Source organism: Cryptomeria japonica, chromosome 7, assembly GCF_030272615.1.
Source record: "Cryptomeria japonica chromosome 7, Sugi_1.0, whole genome shotgun sequence".
Classification (NCBI taxonomy): domain Eukaryota; kingdom Viridiplantae; phylum Streptophyta; class Pinopsida; order Cupressales; family Cupressaceae; genus Cryptomeria; species Cryptomeria japonica.
The window spans coordinates 661,428,915-661,450,823 of NC_081411.1; the positions used below are offsets into that span (position 1 = coordinate 661,428,915).

A 21,909-nucleotide genomic window follows, 5' to 3' on the forward strand; every position below is an offset into this window, starting at 1 on the left:
CTCAAGGTCCTAGACGCCTCTGGGGTCGTTCTAGGACAGCCAACTTATGAGTCTTTCCTAACCTCTCCATTACACCTTCATTCCCTCCCTCACAAGTAAGTACTGTAATTCTGATTTAAATGCTTAATGTTTTATCAGTATATTTTCATGATTTGTGCATTCATGGTTCATTCATAGAATTTCATATTACCGACTTCTTATATTCATTAAGAGAAATTACCGAGATAACATTGATTCGCTGTGTGAGTTGTCATTAACTTATAGATTCAGTATTTTAACCTTCTTATGTTGTTAAAGTCAATTGTCTGTAGATTACTGCAGTTATCTTAATTTATTCCTTATGTGTGTAATGATGTGACTGTGAAACATGATAATATGCAGGTACAATTCTAATAGAAATTCAGAAAGATGTTACCGTGACATAGTGGCTGGAATATTATTCTTCTTGCAGACCATGTTTCTGGCCCTCTGCGAATTCTCCTTATCTTTTCCGTTTCCTCTTCCTGGCACCCGATGGCCCCTCTTAAACTCCTAATTGGCTGTGTCTCTTTGTTGGAAGGAGACACATTATTAGAAAGAGAGGCATCTCTCTCTTATCACTGCACTTCCCTTCGATCCAATGGGATGTACTGCTAAAATAGTTTGATGATTCTATGATGTGTTGCCTTGATCTGTCCGTTCTGCTCTTGGATTTATGTTCCAACTCTTACTTGCATTGGTCTGATTGTTTTCCTCCTAGATTATGTTCGAAATCGTAGTTGGAGGCTGCCACTAAGAACAAGGATGTTACTGCCTATAACTTAATAGCTGTTCTGATCTGTTCTGATCGATGCCGATCCAGTAAATGCTTTGATTCCGTTCCTTTATATCTCTCAATGTGAGGGAGAGGTCACACCTCTTCATCATGTATGCCCTTTGGCAAGAGACACATCCTTTCACCATTAGTGAAAGAGTGCAACTCTTCACTATTTCTGCCCTCTGAAAGGGACACAACCTTTTATAACCAGATCTGCACTTCTTATTTAAGTTAGATCTGCACTTCTGATTCCCAAAAATTTCTCCCCTTAAATGAGGTTCTCTTCTCCCCTTTATATCTCATGTTTGAGGGAGTCACAACTTTTCATTTTATGTCTTTTGACCATTTATTAACTTAATTAAATTTTAATTATATTCTTTTATATTTTAATTTAGTTTTTAATATTTTAATTTTATTATTATTATTATTCATTATTAAATTCTATTTCAAAGTGGGGACATTACAGATTTTTTTTTTTGTGATGTGCAATATAAATTCTAAATTTACTGGTTTATTTTGAGATTGGCACACATTTTAAAAAATCTGATATTATGACTATATACTGGACATTGATTTACAAATTATCCATAATTAGGAGTTAATTTATCTGTTTTATTGATGAAAATATAATCACATAAGCAATTCTAATTTTCATTGTTCTAGATTTTTATTTTACACAAATGTGCATACATGAAAAATAAAAACACTTAAAAAAGTAAAAAATATGCATTTTGGTCAAATTCTGCTTAGGTTCCTTGAAAGATGGCAAAATTCTTCCTAGGTTTGTTTGGGTTCTACAGGGCAGAACCCATAGGCTGTGGGTAGGACCTTGGCTGAACCCACATAGGATTGGACCAGGATCATAACCCAGTAAGAATTGGACTAGGACTTGGGGGGTGCAAGGGAAGGACACTAATAACATAGGTATATAATATTTCTTAATGTGTTATTAACATATTTTTTACATGATCCTAGGTTGCTGAGACCTGATTTGCATCACATACAATCATTTTGAGACAACTTTTGAAGGTGTGGGAGGCATTGGGTTCCATGGTTATTAGTAACCAATGGAGTGTTTGGAAGCAATCAAATTTAGAGAGGGCCCAAAAGTTCAAGTCATTGATCCTAGATGACAATTGGTGGGTTCGTGTGGAATATGTCTTGAATTTCACCAAGCCTATCATGAGTATGATTAGGTTTGCTCATACAGATACACCATGTTTGGGGGAAATCTATGATGGCATGGACTCCATGATAGAAAAATAAAGGTCATAATAGCACAAAAAGAGAATGACCCCAAAGAAACATTTTTCAAAGGGGTGGAAAAAATCATTCATCATTGCTGGAACAAGATGAACACATTGTTGGACCTCCTTACATATGCATTATCTCCCAAATACTATAGCACTATGATACTTGCTTTGCTAGAGAGAACTCTACCATATAGAGATAAGTGAAGTTGTTATTGGGTACAAGTGGGCATTTGTTAAACTCTTCTTCAATCTAGAAGTGGTGGAACATGTTAGGATAGAGTTTGGCTTGTTTATCTTAGAACAAGATCATAGTTGTGCTATTAACGGCCAATATAAAGGAGTTTGGCTTGTTCATTTTAGGACAAGATCATAGTCCTTGTGCTATTAACGACCAATACAAAGTAGATGCTCGTACATGGTGGTACCTCCACGATCAAGATCATTTGTTCTTCCAACCTCTTGCAATCAAGATTCTATCACAAGTTTTTCTTTAACATTTGTATTGTAGACTTTAGTACTTAATATTCTTTATTTTATTTTGTATTTTGTATTTTTAATTTGTGTTGGTTTTCTCTTCAATTTCAACAAGTTGCAAGTTATTCTGTTAAACGGAATTGGAGTACATACTCCTTTATCCACTAAGTGAAGTGTAATCGATTAGCTGCAAGCAAAGCAGTAGACTTGGTTTATGTTTATTCCAATTTGCGTCTTCTATCACATAAGCAACACCACTACAAGGATGTGTCAATGAAGCATTTGGATGTTATTCTTGAGCATACCAAATTGGATACATCTATTCAAGAGCTTGCTAGAGTCACTATGGATAATGATGATGATGAGACACTTACACATGATGCACCTAGTGGGAGTGGTATTGCTTTGGGTTCAAACAATTTTGAACTTGAAGCGAACAATGATGATCTTGATCTAGGTCCTTTTGATGATTGATGAAGATTGAAGACAATTATTATTTTTGATTTTCAATTTTCTAATTGTAATGATTTTTATTTGAAGCGTGACCCTGTTGGTGTATGTTTTATCATATATCGAACATTAGAATAAGATACCCAAAGGTATTCTATCCTCTCCTGAAAAATCACCGCTTATCATATGGCGATTCCAAGGTCTATGTGTGCGAACAAGTGACTTTAGTGGGATAACTACTTGGGTAGTGTGTGTTGAAAATCTCAAGGGTGACTTACGTTTACAAATGTCTTTCAAGCTTCTGGACTTAGATAAATTTGTCAATTTCAGGCTCGCTCTTTTCCTTTTTTTTAAGATTTTCCGAGATTTAGGCTTTCAAAAAGGTGAAAAGGGGATAGGGTTAAGAAAGCTGATCTAAACCTGTGAATTCTGGAGACGGTATTAACTAGGTGTTGTCGGGAAACCACACTTTGCTTCGCCACACTAAGGACAACTACACAAAGCGGGTGCAATCTTCAATGGGTTGTGCTTATGATCAAAGTTTTGGCATACATAGGGGATAGGCTCAGACTAACTTTGCGCACTGAAATGGAAATCATCCATTCACCAAAAGTATGAGCGGAGATACACTGTTAATTAATACTTATCAAATCCTTCATTCAACTCTAACAACTTTGAAAGCAAATCTAAATTAACTTCTTACTAATGTGTTGAGGAAATTGAAATCATGCTAATCACTCAAATAACAGAGATTACAAAGCCTTAAGAGAAAGCGCACATGCAATATATTATTTGAAAAATGACCTTCACGCAACAATATATCAAAAACCTCACACTCTCCAAATGAGAGGAGGTAGCCTTATATAATTTTCCAGAAAATAATGAACGATCGAGATCAAACAGTGATCAAGGGCCTAGATTAAAAGATTGAAACCCTAATTAGGGTTTCCCAAAACGAACTACCCCTCAACCAATAAGAAAATTACATTTGGGGACACTTGTCCTTCTTGCTAAATATGAACCAACAATGAAAATAGAAGGTTGTTGCATTGTGAAGTGTGCCCTTCTAGAAGCTTCTGGATAAGTCAGGCTCATTGAACCTGGACATGCTGACTTGGAACAATCTGATTGGTTGGAAGATGACGAGGCGCCACCTTAGCGTGTTGGATGTCTTTTCTGAATTCTCCAATTTGTGTGAAGAAATTGTCTAAGTATGGAAATTTGATTTCTTCTTGTCACCATTTGATTCTGATTGGGAGCTTGTCTTTTTCAATTTCTTCAAGAGATGAAATCCTTCAAGAAGTTGGAAATTTATTTAACTTTTCCATATCTTCACCAAGTCTGAGAACTTTTCTTTCTTGATGCCTTGAGATTCTTTCAAGTGCCTTGAATTTGGAGAAGAATTCCTCTAGGCCTTCGTCATAATAGCTCTTCGCATACTTAAGCCAAATTTTGGTCATCTTTATGCTTGGACGAAACTTGCTTGTAGACTTGTCTTCAATTCTGAATTTGGCCCAAAACTCCATTTGTGTTTTCTGCAATGATCCCGCCTTCAGTTGCCAATTTATGTTGCACGGGAGGAGGGTGAAAAGCTCTGGATAACTCCTCATAAATATGAATTGATGTGATCTAAAGTTCAGCTTTTCAGACATTCATTGCGTTCAGCCATCATCGAAAACCTGCAAAACCAAAAGAAAATAAATTAGAATCCTCATTTTGAGTGTAAACTTTGAAGGTTTGATGGCAAAGTGTGCTCCGATTCTCCACTTCCTCAACACTTTTAGCTTTCAACAAGCTGCGAACACTTAGAAATTTAAGAAACCTTTGAAAACTCAATCTGACTTGAAGGTTTGGGAGTGAAATTTGTCTTTGATTGCTTTGAAAATGAACAACTTAGTCCCAAAATTCATGAAATGAATGTCAAAATCAGATTTGGATATAGGGAAATATTTGAAAAATAAACTAAGTTGTGAAAACCAGCTCCATTTTCCATGAAAACTTCATCAAAATTTGAAAATTAGATTGAAAAACTTAACCAATCTGCCTCGAATACCCGTCACCTTCAGAATTTCAGAAAATATGCGAATTCGCTCTTCAAAACAGTCAAGAATCTCCTTCAGACCTGCACAAAATCTCTATCAAAAACCCTTTTAACCTGCACAAAACCTCTTAGAAACTCTCTCCTCTTGCTATCCAAAACTCGAACTTCATGTGAGAAAATGAAAGAATGAAGTGTATTTGTGTTGAAGTTTGAATTCTCAATTAGAAGCTCAGAAATCTCTCTAAAATTTGTTTCTAATTCATCCTTAGTCTTTCAAATCTGCAAGGAATGTTTCTAATTCAGTCTTTAGTTGACTTGTCACCACTATCAAGTTCGAAATTTTCATCTTGTCTTTCCAATACAACTTTCTAAATTGATTTTCAGTTCTGCAATATTCTTCTTTGAAAAAACCTTCTAATTTGGTCTCAGTTCAAACTTTATCATCAAATCTCGCTAACATCACTCAAGAATATTCCTTTTTCTTCAAACTTAGCATATATCTCTCTCCCTTGGGCGGACTTATCTTAAATTGTTGCACTTCAATTTGTAGGGGAAGGGCGGGACTTGAAGAAACTTAAGAACCTTTGCTTATTATCATTCCTTACTTCAAGTCGGACTTAATTAGCATGCTTCCCATTGTGCTAAGTAGTCCTAGGCGAACTTCCTTCAGCTCGTGCACTTGGAATTGTAGGAGGGCAGACTTGGTGAAGAATGTGCACCACTTGTTATTGCTTCACCCCAAGGCGGACTTTGTGAGTTTCAAGAACTAAGGTGAGTGCCAACTTCACTGATCTCATGCACCTTACATTCAACCAAGGGTGGACTTCATCCATCTTAAGCACCAAGGAGGGCAGACTTCATCATTCTTGTGCACCATATCATCAACTAAGGGCGAAGTTCATGAGATTCATGCACCATCACCTTGCAGATTGGGCGGACTTTATCACTTCCTTGCACCTTCTTCATGAGCGGGGTTCACCAACCTTATGCATATCATACCCTCTCTTTCTAGGGCGGACTTTGCTCTTCATGTGACCAAGGTAAGGGCGGACTTTGTCATCTTTGAGAACCTTTCATTTGCAGCAGGGCGGACATTGGGGGACTTTGGCACCTTCCATATGCTACTTTCATTTCTCTTGGGCGGACTTTATCACTTCCTTGCACCATGTCTCATGATAGGGTGGGGTTGCTTGACATTGTGCACCAAGAGGGCAGACTTTTTGAGAGTTAGGAACCATCTTCTTATGCTTGAGGTCTTAACCATAGGCGGACTTTCTTGATCACTGTGATCTTTACTTGCAGCAGGGCGTACTTTGTTGAGTGGTCATGACAAGTAATTTAGGGTTGGTGGGTTCCCATGATAAGTTAGGATGCTGTGTTTTTTCTACCATTTTTAAAATTCCGTTTTTTTTTTTTTTTCCAGAATGGCTTGTTGAAAAAAGATTTCATGCATTGCCATAAAAAACTTAGCATGATAAGTATAACATATATATCTATATATGTACATATTTAATATTATACAATTTTATTTTATTGTTTTACTTTTATTTTTTAATATTAATTTTTAATAAATTAAAATTTAAATATTTTAAAATATTTAATTTATATTTTTATTTATTAATATATAATAATAATAAATTTAAACAAATATTAAAATTAAATTTAACAAATTTAATATTATTTATTTTGATAATTCTATGGATATATTATTTATATTTTACATAAAGCAAATTTAATGATGATTTTTTTTTTTAGGAAGGTGATGGTGGAGCAAGGAAATGCAGAAACCCTTGTTGATAAGGAGAAAATACCTAAATTCAATTGTGATTCTGAAAAACACAAGGGTATCCAAACTATTGTGGTCTCAGAGGAAATCGAAGAGGATTTAGAATTGTGGGAAGACATGGTGATTATTTGTAGAATTATCAGGCCCAGGTTTGAGAAAAAGAAGATCAAAGCATGGGCGAAGGAGAAGTGGAAATCCCCGTGCATCATCAAATTTATACCAAAAGGATTTTTTATTACAATTTTTACAGACATTGAAGCAAAGGAAATAATTTTGAAAGAGGGAGTGTGGCACATTGAGAACCACCCAATTTATATGAAGTTGTGGTATCCCAATTTTAATCAGGTTCCTCTGGAACCGTATGACGCTCCGGTGTGGGTTAGACTATATAACCTACCTATCGAATACTAGGCTGAAAACTGTTCAGAGAAAACTGGAAGGTCGTTGGGGACGTTAATGGAAATTGACGAGGGTTTGATAGAAAAAGACTCTTACCTTTATGCCAGAATTAAGATCGCGGCGGTGAGGAGGATACTGAAAGCAATTCGGTTATGTGTTAATGGTAGACATTGGATACAATAGATAGAAATTGAAGAAGAGAAAATGTATTGTGGGATTTGTGGGAAACGATCCCATGTAGAAAAAGACTGCAATACCAGGCTGAGGGTGGAGAGGAAATGGATGCCCAAAGAAAATCCTAGGGAAGGAGCATCTATGGTGAGGGATAACCAAAAAGAAAATGGATTGAAAGCGATAAATGCTACTACATAGACGTTGGGGTCTAACAGAGAGGATGTGGGGATGGTTCAACGAATTCATGAGAATATAGAAGCAGAGTGACAAAAAGTTATCTTCCCGAAACCCAATACTTTGGAGAAGGCAGTTGACGTGCAGAGTATGGAGGATTTCAATAGTGAGAATGGTGCGGAGAACAACTCTGACACAAAGGAGGACCTATTTGCAGAGGAGTTAGATATCTTGGATACAAGGTGTCTTAGCCAGTCTGTGAATCGAATGTTAGGTAGGACTAAGAAAGGGAAAGGAAGAAAATCATATAAACAGATTAGGGAAGACAGGGTATCAGAAAAAGGTATAATGAGTGTTGCTGATTTCATGAAAAGGTCCAAGGGATTGTCAATCTCCCTTGGACAACAATGAAGATTCTCACATGGAATGTCAGGGGCCTATCAGCTCCTGACAAAAGGCGCTTATTTAAGCACTCCTTAGGGTCTACCTATGATATTGTTATTCTACAAGAAACAAAACTTAATGAGGTTAAAGCAGATAGCCTTTTGAAATACTATGTGAGATGGGAAGGAATATTTCATGAAGCTACAAGGGCTTTCAGAGGTATAGGCATCATGTGGAAATCTAAGGACATTGATGTTAGATTGATTGGAAAAGAGGCCAATTGGATGTTGTGCTATATTAGAAACAAAAGGTCAGATTTAGAGTTCCCCTTGATTAATGTTTACGGTCCTACAAAGACTGAGGAGAAGGCGAAGTTGTGGAACCTCTTATCTGAACAGATAGAGCAACAGGGCAGGAACAAAATTATAGTAGCAGGAGATTTTAATGCGATCCTAAATGCTAAAGAGAAGAAGGGAGGGATAGCACGGGTTAATAGAGTCATGGAGGATTTCAGATCCGTTGTTGTGTAAAATGAACTCTTGGATATTGAACTCGAGAATGGGTGGTTCACATGGACTAATTGAAGAATGGATTTCACTAGGATAGCAGAGAGGTTGGACCATTCTCTAGTGGGACATGGATGGATGCAATCTAACATATTGATTTCCTCATCGGTTCTTCCCTCATCTATCTTGGACCACTTTTTGGTTCGCATGGAAATAGGAGATAGTTCCAGTGCAGTCAAATTTTACTTCAAGTTCCAAAGTATGTGGTGGACGGATAGATCATTCACACCCAATTTAGAATGATGGTGGGATGAAAGTAAGTTCTTTAAAGGTACGCCGAGTTACAGATTCATTAAAAGACTGCAATATGTGAAAGAACATATTAGAAAACAGAATTTGCAAGATTTTAAAAATATATTCTCTGAGAAAGAATCCATAGAGGAAGAACTGAGATTGTTAAACGAGAAAGTGATTCTATTTGGTATGATTAATGAGGACTTTATCAAAGAGAGAGTTGAAATCCAGATTGGTTGTTGTATTGGAGAGGGAGGAAGTATTTTGGAGAGACAAATTGAGGGAAATTTGGATCGATGCAGGTGACTCTAATACAATTTTTTTTCACTCATCGGTGAAAGCTAGAAGAATGGCTAATAGGATTGATGCGATCAAGGGTGAGGATGGGGGGTGGTGTATTGGTGCAACAAAGATCGAAGAGGTGACGGTCCAATATTCTTAGAATTTACTCGGAGGAGGTGAGCAAGGCAATCCAAGTTTGTGGGACTCCACATTAGACGCCATTGAGCAGGAGGTATTGGCGATAGATAGCAGTTTTTTTATGCAACCTTTCACTTTCGGAAGAAATTAAGCAAACTGTATTCATGATGGCTCCCAACCAAGCCTCGGAGCCGGATGGCTTGACAACGAAATTCTTTCAGAAAACTTGGCATTTGATGGGAAAAGATATTTTAGAAGTGGTGGACTTCAGAAAGAAAAATAAGTTTGTAAAAGAAATTAACAACACTGTGATTGTGCTTATCCCCAAAAAGCAGGTTTGTGAGTCAATGGCAGATTACAGGCCGATTTCCCTGTGTAACTCAGTTTATAAAATTGTTGCTAAGGCGATGGTCAACAGATTGAAGGTCATTATTGGTAGGATCATTGCAGAAGAACAAAATGGCTTTATTCCAGGTAGGGAAATCACAAACAACATTATCTTGGCCACAAAGACCATTCACTCGATGAAATCTAAGAACCTGAGGGGCATGGTGATTAAGCTTGATGTCTCCAAAGCTTATGATTGGGTGAACCACAATTTTCTGATTCAGGTTTTAAGGAGATTTGGTTTTGATCAGGGCTGGGTAGACTGCATTCATCTGTGTGTCTCTTCCCCCAGGATGTCCGTGGCTGCCAATGGGGCTCTAAACGGCTTCTTTGAAACTACGAATTGTCTTAGACAGGGTGATCCACTTTCACCCTTTCTTTTTGTCCTAGTGTTAGAGGCTTTCATTAGGAACATTAGGAGGAAAGTTAGAAGGGCAATTTGGAGAGGTATTTCAGTGCACGAGGAACTAGACCCTATTTCACACTCACAGTTTGCAGACGATACACTACTGTTTGGAGAGGGCTTTACTAGAGAAGTAGAGGAGATCAAGTCCACATTGGATATGTATGCGAAAGCATCAGGCCAGGATATGAATAAGGACAAATCTGAAATTTGTTTCTTCAACACCAATAAGTCCTGTCAGAAGAAGATTGTGGCTATTTTGGGATTCAAAGGTGCATCTCTTCCAGCTAGATATTTGGGAACACCCCTATTCATTGGAAGGAATAAATCCGAATATTGGGAGGAGGTGATTAACAATTCCTAGGCGAAAACCCAAGGTTGGAAAAATAAATGGCTAACGCAGGCTGGGAGGATATAGATGATCGGATCGGTATTGTCAGCTGCACCAATCTATGTGATGTCCTGCTTTAGAATGTCTACTAGAGCTATAAATGCTCTAGATGGTCTCCTAAAAAAATTCCTCTAGGAGGGAGCTAAGGACCAAAGGAAAATACCTCTTATAAACTAGGAGATTGCGTGTATGATCAAGGCGGAAGGTGGGGCTGGGCTGAGGAAGATGAACTTGCAAAATTTAGCTTTGGGAGCCAAGCTGGTCTGGAAATTATACAAGAACCCAAACAAAGTGTGGTGTAAAGTTATGAGGAAGAAATATCTTGACTCAAAGGACCCGGCTAGAATGCTCATGATGGCCAATTGCTCTATTGGTTTGGAAATTTGGAAGCTTTTTTGGGAAAGTAGAAGGCTAATCAGTGATCATATTACTTAGAAGGTGGGGGATGGTAGACAAGCAAAGTTCTGGAGGGATTCATGGAATGGAGGGGAGATCATTGCAGACAACTTTGTTGAAGGCGATTGGATTCATGAAGTGGAAAGGAGGATAGGAGTTTATGTCTGGGATTATATCCAGAACCCAATGGAGAGGCATGTGGTAGTCAAATGGAAGCAATTGCAGGAAGGGATTAGTGAAGAAGATAGTAGGCGTCTCTCACTAATTTTGGATGAGAGGAGGATCACTTTGTCGAGAGAGGCTGACGAAGTGGTCTGGTGTACAACCAAGAATGAGGAGTATAAAGTGCATTTAGGTTACGAGGTTCAAAGAAAGAGGAATAAAGAAACCAAGTGGTTGGCAAGGTTTGCTGGGACAAGTCGGGGCATTTCTATGGGTTGCCCTACACGGAAGAATCCTTACAAGGGAGAGACTCGAAACGATTGGGATAGCGGGCCCGAGTGTTTGCTTATTGTGTATGCAGGACGAGGAGTCGGTGGATCATCTCTTGTTATGGTGTCCTTTTACATCCAGGTGCTGGGAATGGTTGATGGGAATGCTCAAATGGCAAACAACAAGAGGAGCATGGTTGTATGAATTTCTCAATTCTTGGCCTTCAGACGGAGGGAGGTCGAAGTGGGCTGATCTATGGATTATTGGTCCTTCAATGATTGCCTGGTAGGTTTGGAAGGAAAGGAACGGTAGGTGTTTTGTGAAGAGTCATCTCAGATTGAAGTAGTCATTTGGAAAATTAGTGAAGCCATTGTGGAAGTTGCAGGCCAAAGAGTCTTAAGGAGGAAGGTGTCAAAATTTACTCTCTGGGATAAATCTATGGAGGAGAAATGGGCTGGGCTAAAGGAGGTCTCAGGAACAATGATATACAAACAAAAGGATCAAAGCATGGTTTATTGGAACAAGCTGGTTTTGGGGAGATTCAAATTGAACTTCGATGGGGCTGCTAAAGGCAACTCGGGGGATGCAGGATGTGGGGTGATAGTCATAAATTGGCAGGGGAAATGTGTCGCGGCTGCTTATGGTGACATTGGCTTTGCTACTAATAATGAGGCTGAATTAATGGGGCTGAGAAGGGGGCTGATTCTATGTAGGGACAAAGGCATATGCAATGTTGACATTGAAGGCGACTCACAATTCGTGATCAAGGCCATATCCAAGGGACAAATAGCAAATTGGAAACTTAAACAGTGGATACCAGGTATCCAAAATTCTATCAATCTTCTATCAGATTATGCCATATCACACATTTATAGGGAAGGTAATCGGGTGGCAAACTGGCTGGCGAACGATGGAGTGAAGGGTCGTGTTGAGGACGTGGAGATGGATTTAGAGCAGGTCCCGCAAGATCTCTTGTCTAATCTAGAAGAGGAGGGGGAGGCGAATATCCCTAGAAGTGGGATAGGATAGCAGGTCGGTCATGCAGAACCCGTGCCCAACGAGTAGTTGATTGATGGGCTGATTGTTCAGAACTCGACCAGGCTTTTTTCAAAAATGTTTTTTGACCGAAAGGGTAAGGATATGGCGGGAGGATGGGTGCGGTTTTTGAGGATGCTAAGGTGTGGATAAGGATGGACTGGTACATATGGTGACTGATTTGGGATCCCTTCAGATTGTGGTAAGCAAAATCGGGATTCAGAGTCTTCTGTTAGGGACTCGGTGTAAGGTTATTTCGAGGAGTGTCGAACCCCTTTTCATCAGAAGGAAATTGTTTGAGCTCGCAGTCCAGAGCGATGGTTTTCGAGTCAGTAGGAGGTGTTTGTAACACAGAGACCCGAGAGGAGCAATGCCGCAGGCTTTTCAACATCTAAGAGGATCAGACTTTGCAGGCGTTGGAAAGGATCTTAGATGCCAGCCCAAGGGGTGACCATACCCATGATGGGGATATTTTCAGACATTTCTTCGTGCCTACAGTGCAGACTATGAGCTCGCAAGAGGTGGACTTTCAGATTGGTGATGGGTTCGTGGGGGAAGCATATTGGATGCTGGTGGCTGACCAAGTATATGAAATCAGCTATGGGAGCTTGGAACCCCCGTTATCCTGTTTTTTTGGTAGGGAGATTTGGCAGAGAGGCCCTTGGAAATTCCGGAGGATGAGAGCATTCCGCGGTAGATCATCTGGCAAGAATTCAAAGTGGTAGTCAGGAGGAATGAGTTTGGGAGATTGCAGCAGTTGGTATTCTCAGAACATTCTCCAATGGCCAATAGAATGGCTGCTAAGGAGCTGAATCTGAGTAGGGGTATAGGGTGTTTTTGTAGGAATCATCAGGGATGATTTGTAAAACCGCTCTGTGAAGTAAAACTGCTCTGTGTTGTAATCCTTTTCAAGTTAATAGAGGGCTCTACCCCCATAATGGTAGAACTTACCTAAAAAAAATAATGATTTTTTTTTCTTGTCAAACTTCATTTGAATTTTATTGTTGTCGAATTCGAACTTGAACTCGAACCTTGTGACTTATGTTATATATGTATGTATGTATTTACATGTAATATATGTATTAAAGATTAAAAACATATAATACAAAACAATGATACTCATAATTGTGAATAAAAAAATTTAAATACCTCATAATTTACAAAAATGAGAAATACTCATAAATTCACAATTCAGTGGCTTGTCAAATGTCAAGACTCAATACACAATGAAAATTATAATCAACATTTAATAATCTTCATATTGGTCTTCATTAAAAGCATAAGTCTAAAGTTGTCTAATATGGTTCAGTTTCATTTGAATCAGAGTGAGTTACAATGCCACTTACACTAGCCATGTATTGTACAAGCTGCCTCATCAGTTGTTCAACAATAATGTCCAAGTCAACACACACAAGAGTTAGATCCCAATTCCTCATCACCCCTTCATTGTAATCAAGTTTCTTATGTGACAAGGGATTTTAGTAGCTAGAGGGGGTCTAGGAGTGGAGCCCCCAATGGGGTTGACGGGTGGCACCCCTCATGGGGGTTTGGGGGCAGTGACCCCAATGAGGTTGAGGGGCAACACCCCTCGTGGAGTTGAGGGGCAGTGCCCCTCACGGGGGTCTAGGGGTATCACCCTTGGTTGTTCCTTGTCACGATACAGGGCGGGGTCGAGGGGCAGAGCCGTCACTATCAAGCCCAAATTAAGGTCTTTGAAATGACACAAATCTTCACGATGCATGCTATTTTCATAATTTTATCACTTGAGGGTGAAATTATGTACGCAAGCATTTTTTTGTTTATAAAAATGTTAAAAAAATAAAAAAATTTCCTTTTTTTTTGTTTGTTGGGCAGCTATTGGGTCACCCTGGGTTTGCTTGGGTTTGGTCCATGTTCAGCCAAGGTACCGGGAGGGACCCCCTCCAGTGGGGAAGTAGCCTGAGACCCAAACCTGAACTGTACCCACATGGGCCAGGGTGGAGGGGGAGTTAGAGGTGGAGGGGGAGTTAGAGGAACCTGGTAACATAGTGTATACTGTGTAAATAAAAATAATAAATCAATGTCATAGTAGCCTTGTATTAGTTGGGGAAAGAAACATTATATTAGTTAGCATCAAGTCTGCTATCTCTTCAATCTGGCAATTTACAAAGCTGCCTGACATCATCATCTTCTGACAAAAAATGGCTGTCATTGTCTAGAAACTTTCAACAATTCTTCCACCTTCCATATTACCTAATAACCCCCTCATACATTAAATCCACCAGCTCGCAGGTCACGGTATAAAAACTAAACATAAAGCAGCTCACAACTCTCCAAATATGGAGGCTTTTAAAGACATGCCAAACCCTGCAATATTCAAAGCGGTGGGTGTTGTGCAGGCTTTTGTAACAAACATCAAGTCTTATCTCCTAATCATGTCCTGAATTATTCTGTTGCAAGTCTCCGTGTCTTTAGGAAGAAAGGCAGAGGGTGGGTGCCAGTGACAGGCTGTGCTTGGAAATCAGCAGGCTATGATATTACAGTGAGAGTGAAGTAAAACTTCCTGAATAATTGTGTAGTAGTGCTTTCAACTGTTTTTATGGCTCCAAATTCATTTATTCTGTGCAGGTTCTCCACAGGGGACCTGGGGTGCCAGGGCCAAACCGTGAGTGAACCTAGTGCCGTCCCAGACCTGAACCAGAACTAATGACTGTGGGGTGAAAGAGAAAATCTGGTAACATACTCAAAAATCAAATGCCAATGTAGGGCAAGTAATTCCAAGTTTCTCCTTTTACCTAAAGCCCATCTGTTATACTTTTTCACAATAAAACCAATCGTTGGGATAGATCTATGGAATTTTTGGAGATGGATAATGATATTCCATGTCATATAGACAGCATATTTTACATCTCTAATGTGGTGCAACAAGTTAGTGTGGACATCCATTGACCCATCTATAATTGACTCTAGCTAGTTTGATGTTGCAATTCAAGGTTCCACCTTCCACAGATAGGAGATCACGTTTTCTATAAATATTTACTACTAGGTAAGCTTGACTTGCCTTGGAGTCTTCCCCTTCTTCTCCAGGAGATCTTCAGCCCATCAATTCGACTAATTGGCATGTTTCACTACTGAGTTCCTTCTATTGAAATAAGCTTTGCTTCTTTGTTGAGGTCTCCCCTGTTGTGTTCTTTCTCTGGAGGTAAGCTTTGCTTTATCTTCATCCCAATAGTGGCTTGGGATTCTCTTGGTGGGTCAATCTGTCCCTTTGCTTGCTATAATAATTGTAGTTGGGGTCTTATCCGAGAATATCTTTATGGGGTTGAGAACTTTAAAAAAAAAATGCTGCTTCATTTAAAATGATCAGAATGGAAGTAACAAACATTAAAAAAGAAATTGATCCAGGCAGAATTCAAGTTTGAACATTACATATATAAGCTAAAGTTTTTGGTTTCTCTTATGCCCTTGTAATTCCTATGGCCCAAATATTAAAAAGGAAATTTACCCAGGCACAATCCAAGTTTTGAACAATATATATATATATATATATATATATATATATATATATATATAGTTATATATAGTTAAAGCTTCTAGATTCTCAGTGAGACTTAATGTCAATTATCTGGATAACACGGTAAAGTTTATGATCTCTCTTATGCCCATCCATGCTAACACAGGCACACCTGTGTGCTCACTTGTAAATGGCATGCACATGCCCACACTTGCATGCCCATGTGTGCGTGTGTATACAGAGTACAGACATACACTCGCTTGCATAACACACACTTCGTGTTAAACTACTTAAATAATATTTTATATGTAGCATTCCATGCATTTTGTAAATCTCTAATGTCTTGCTTTTTATTTTTGCAGGACAAATTTTTCGATGACCTTTCTTGGTTTTTTTACAACTCTGAATTTTTGTACAAGCAAGTAAAACACATTGTTGGAGGTAAATATCCAGAAATAAAGGAAACCCTGCAAAGGAAGAAGAGGAGAGAGAATGAGCTAAAAAGGCAGGCAAAGAAGGAAGCACTAAAGATGGCGAAGATACAGCTGGAGAAGGAAAAGGAAAAAAATAAGGACAACGAAAAGTGATGTGGATTGTAATATTTATTCTTATATACTGCATTGATTCTTAAAGAAAAGTTGGCTTTCTTCACATCTTTGGAAAGAAAAGTTCAGAGGGTTACAGCATGCCATATTTATTGCATTTAAAAATTCATTTTTATTTTGTCATATGTGATATTTCACAGCAGTTCTTATTCGTTATTGCATATATTCAGCTACAACATGCCATCTTGGCATTTGCAAATTTTGTCTTGTTTTTTTAATGTTATTTTTTAGCTCATTTTTATGCATCTTTTATTAAAATTAGAAGCCATGGAGTGACTTGATGTCTAATTGATATTCTTTCTTTGGAAAGCTACGTGTCTCTTTCTACAGCCTCGTAGAATCCTAAACTCGACTCAATTAGAATTTTTATTTATGATTACCAGGTACTGTGCCTTGACTGCAGAAAGTGTACACCACTTAACTACCGATCCTCTGAAGGATGTACGGTATACTAACAAACTCCACAATCGCCCTTTCATCAAAGCTTGTTCTAAACAACGTAGCATATCTGTTGAGCATTTTGGTTCATTGATATAACTAATTGTTTACTACTCAAGTTTATGCTTTAAAAATACAAAAAAAAATAGCGTCAATCTTAATAAGGCGCTACATGCAGCACAAAATAGAGTGCAAGTCCATAATTCTTGGCATTGGGATTATTATCTATTCGAATTTCAATGGCTCCCTTAAAAAAATCCTTATTTAAAAAAATTAAAAGAGTCTTTCGATTGTTTTGAATAAAGTATTAACTCTCTTTGTTTTGTGGTTATTGTTAATGTAAATATTGGCTCCCTTAAAAAAATCCTTATTTAAAAAAATTAAAAAAGTCTTTCGATTGTTTTGAATAAAGTATTATCTCTCTTTGTTTTGTGGTTATTGTTAATGTAAATATTGAATAACTTATTGCTTTGTAATAGGGTAGGGATTCTTGTATCTCATTATATTTAATCAAAAAACTTTATTGCCTTGTGATTATTGCTAATGTATGTGTCAAAATATATTGTTGTCTTGTTGTTATTACTAATGTATTATTCGAGAACATTATTGCTATAACGTAATTGTTCAAAAGCAGTATTAGTATTTTTCTTACATTAAAAATATTTCTTGATTATTTTGATCAAAGTAGTATATTTTGCAGTCACCTTTACCTTATGGTTATTGTTAATAAACTATTGAAAAACATTATTGCCTTGTGTTTATGGTTAATGTAATTAGAGAAAAATTATTATTATCTTAGTTATTACTAAATTAAATATTCAAAAATATTTTTGCTTTGTGATTATTGTTTTTGAATAAGGGAAAACAGGTTTTAAGGGGACTACAAACCCCATACAACAGGTTTTGAAGGGAGCTGAAATCCAATAGGTTTTATCGGGATCTAGAACCCAACAAAGCAGGCTGCGCAAAGATATTAGCAATAAAAATCATAGCCAAAAAACTAGCACAACTGACTCTACAGATTCCGACAAAAAGAAAACGAAGCTACTAAAATGAATAGACATAGAAAACTAACAAGCCTACCAGATAAAGAAAGGGTAGAAACCCTAAAGAGACAAGCTGTTTGAGAAACTATAGGCAACCCAAAACAAAAAGAGCACAACTACCCACAAGGGTTAAGACAACCCCCTCACTTAGGATTTCCCTTCGGGACCCTTCATGTGGGATTGAAGGGTCATGTCAAAAGAAGGCGAGGACCTCTTAGGCCGTTTACCTTTAAGCGTTATCCAACCATCTTCAACTTTAGCAGCCTCATCTTGCGATTCCAATGAATTTAACACAGGAAAATCAGCAACTGAGAGATAGCCAACAAATAATGAAGCTCCAACAGGCATAGCAGGACTTGGGTTAGAAACACCCCTGGAAACAACAACAGGCACAAGGACTGCTCCAGCAACCTCCACATGAACAACACCCTTAGACCTGTCAAAACCAGCAACAGGGGCATAACCGGTAGCATTTGACAACTCGGAATTGTCGATTGGCTCCGAACGAACCATCTCACCATTTGCATTAGCGGTAGGAGGAGCATCTTCAAGAACATTTTCAGGAGAAATATCAGGCCCCGTACCCATATGAGAAGAGCCCTTTAACATCGTGTAATGGTGGGAGGAAGCCCTAATCCACCAAGATAGAGGCTTCTTTGTTAATGTAACTGTTCAAATACATTATTAGTATGTTCCTCACATATGCATAGTTGTGGTTGAGGATTCTTTATGAGCTTTCTTTAATAGGTTACTTTTGCATGAAGTTCATGCAATGCATAGAACCCCATAAGATGTGAGGTCTTGTATCCATAAGATAAAACAAATGTTGATAGTTATATAGTGGAAATGAATAATACATATATTACTTGATCACAGATAGAGAACGAGAACATTTGGATTTATGTGATTTTTTAAGAGAATATTTGGACTATTGTTAATGTAATTGTTAATGTTGACTATTGTTAATGTAATTGTTCAAATACATTATTAGTATGTTCCTCACATATGCATAGTTGTGGTTGAGGATTCTTTATGAGCTTTCTTTAATAGGTTACTTTTGCATGAAGTTCATGCAATGCATAGAACCCCATAAGATGTGCGGTCTTGTATCCATAAGATAAAACAAATGTTGATAGTTATATAGTGGAAATGAATAATACATATATTACTTGATTACAGATAGAGAACATTTGGATTTATTTGATTTTTTAAGAAAGAGAATATTTGGATTTATGTGATTTTTTAAGAAAGAGAACATTTGGATTTATTTTTGTATAAGTTTTAACATCAATGCATTGGGCCACATGGATAAATATATAATCTTTAATACCAAAAACTTAAATATAGATAAATCTAAAAGATCTCTTAATTGATATCATAGATTGTGAAAACATTCTCATATACATATATTTCTCATAAGAAGTCAACACAAATATTTTATGTAAATTAATACAAATTCCATGAGCAAGTGAGAGTTTAGAAGTCAAATGATGTAGGAGCGTCAGGTCATTTTCGGGTTTCTTGGTTAACATTTTTTGTTTTGTCATTTTTTGTTCAATTTTGGTTTGGCGGGGTGGTTTGGAGTTGGTTTTTCAATCTTGGGGGATAGTTATGTACGTTGGGGAAATGGTCTATAGGAAAAATAATGTGGAATGATTGGAGAAGAAGAGAAAGGGAGATCAAATGGAGAAAGAGAGTGGGAGGTTAGATAGATTAGACAACATACATCATAGATAAGCTTGGGACAAAGGGAAGGATTGATTTGGAACAAAGCAGTGTAGGGATGAGATGGAAAGAAGAAAAGGATTATAGAGAGGAGAGATTCAATGGGTTGGGTGTGGATTAGATTGAAAAAAAAAGAATTTTTTTTAGAAAAGTCGGTCTTAAGAGGGATCAAATAAGGATATAGCAGAGGAATGGTTCTATGTTTGGGGTTTAAAGAGGCAAGGCTATGATCAATTTGGCTTGGGTGGATTGAATAAGGATGACATTCAATGTTTGTTATCATGTTGTTTTCATATCACAACAATAAAATGTTCATTTGGTATTTTTTGTTCTCTTGTTTTAATTTTAATGCAATGCCATGATGTGTAAATGATATGTCTTCTCATAAACATATGAATAGTTAATCGAAGTTCCTGTCACTTTCATGAGTTCTTTTTGCATTTTGAGTTCTTGTTGCCTTTGAAGGTTGAGTTAGTTTGCATTTATTTGGTTGTGGAATTCGTCACTCATCATTTGGTATCAGAGCCACAAGATCTCGAGGGTGTAGAGGATCTGCCAAGGCTTGCAAGTAGAAAAATTTGGGAGGTGTCTCAATTATACCCTAGAAGGAGTTCCTTGTAGGTGAATGGAGACTTATAAGTGTAGAGGATTTGAGTTCAAGAAGAATTTGTTGCAAGTGAGAGGAGACCTGTGCCTGTAGATGGTGGAGGCACACAAAAGATTGTTTGCGATTGTGAGAAAAGAAGATGAATTTGAAGGGAAAGATGAGATGGGTCATGTAGAGACTTGTGATAATCCCATTTCGGGAATTGTATTGGCATGAAGTGGAGAAAAAATGCTTTATGAGAAATTGAAATGATTGCAAGTAGAATGGATGGGTTGGAAGATAAGTGTTTTCCTAATAATGTTGCGATTGCAGGATTTTAAAAAAAAATTGAAGAGAATGAATTTGCAGTAGAGCCATGTCTCATGGAAGGTATTACAGTTGACTGAAAATGAAGAAGTGACAAATGAAATTGCAACAGTTGAAGCAATTGCAACAGATAGAGAAGTTGAAATTCAAGAATTAGAGGTTGAAGAATTGCTTGGGAGAGAACTGATAAGGGAGCATCTTAGCCCTTGTGCTGACGGAGAATGGAGAATGTGCAAAGACTTCAGAGATATTCATCAAATTGCTATTACATATATGTTTCCTATTGCAAGAATGGATAACTTGATGAATTATTCTTGTTGGTAAGCATGTGAGATTGCTGGTACGTTGAGTCAAAGCAGTTTGTTATTTCATGACATTCAAATTACTCGAGTTGGATTTGAGTGCTTGATGGATCTAGATGTGGATGTTTTTTATTTCAAGGAGACCTATGAAGCTTGTAGTAGTCTTATCAACAAAGATAGAGGATCATGGATTGATTTTGTGTTGCAAGAAGGTAATCACTTGTGCATATCTAGGGGGTCCATGAGAGATACTCTTTTAACATAAAGCTATTGTGTAATTCCATTCATGACCTCATGCACATGAGAAAACGATTTATGTTGTCTCCAAGGGAGCTTGATGTAGGAGCATCGGACCATTTATGGCTTTCTTGGTTTTACTAATTTTTCGTTTTTTTATTTTTTAGTCAATTTTGGTTTGGTGGGGTGGTTTGGAGTTGGTTTTTTAGTTTTGGGGGACAATTATGTATGTTTGGGAAACAATCTACAGGAAAAATGATGTGGAATGATTGGAGAAAAAGAGAAAGGAAGATCAAATGGAGAAAGAGAGTGGGAGGTTAAACAAATTAGACAACAAAGAGAAGAGATAAACGCACGATAGAGACAAAGATCGATTTGGAATGAAGTAGAGAGTGTAGGGATGAGATGGAAAGAAGAAAATGAATGTAGGGAGGAGAGATTGAACGAGTTGGGTGTGGATCAGATTGAAAAGTAAATAAGGAGAAGATAGTTTAGAAGCCAAACCTAGAGGGATAAAATAAGGATATAGCAGAGGAACAATTTTATGTTTGGGGTTCGAAGAGGCAAGGCTATCATTGATTTGGTTTGGGTGGATTGAATAAGGACGACATTCAATCTTTGTTATTATGTTGTTTTTCATATCACAACAATAAAATGTTCATTTTGTATTTTCTAATATGTTGTTTTTATTTTAATTCAATGACATGCTATGTGAATGATATGCCTTCACATAAACATATGGATAGTTGATCAAAGTTCCTGTCACTTTCATGAGTTTTGTTTTCATTCTCAGTTCCTGTCACCTTCGAAAGCCAAGTTAGTTTGCATTTATTTGGTTGTGGAATTCGTCACTCATCATGAATAATATGGTAGAATGTTAAATGTTATACCACGTAAATGTACACACTTTGTGGGCATAAGTTTTCCAAGTGAGGTTAGAATGACCTACTTAAAA

The 21,909-nt window shown here is 37.5% G+C and overlaps 1 protein-coding gene across 2 annotated transcripts in view; it reads left to right on the forward strand.

Annotated features, from left to right (window-relative positions):
- Positions 1 to 16,538, forward strand: part of LOC131071192 (protein TIC 56, chloroplastic) — a 111,416-nt gene extending 94,878 nt beyond the window's left edge. For both annotated transcript variants that reach the window (XM_058006911.2, XM_058006910.2), the window contains one exon: positions 16,051 to 16,538. In XM_058006911.2, coding sequence (XP_057862894.1) covers positions 16,051 to 16,275 — 225 coding nt within the window. In that variant the 3' untranslated portion in view covers positions 16,276 to 16,538. The remainder of the gene's footprint in view (positions 1 to 16,050) is intronic.
- The last annotated feature ends 5,371 nt before the right edge of the window (positions 16,539 to 21,909 follow it).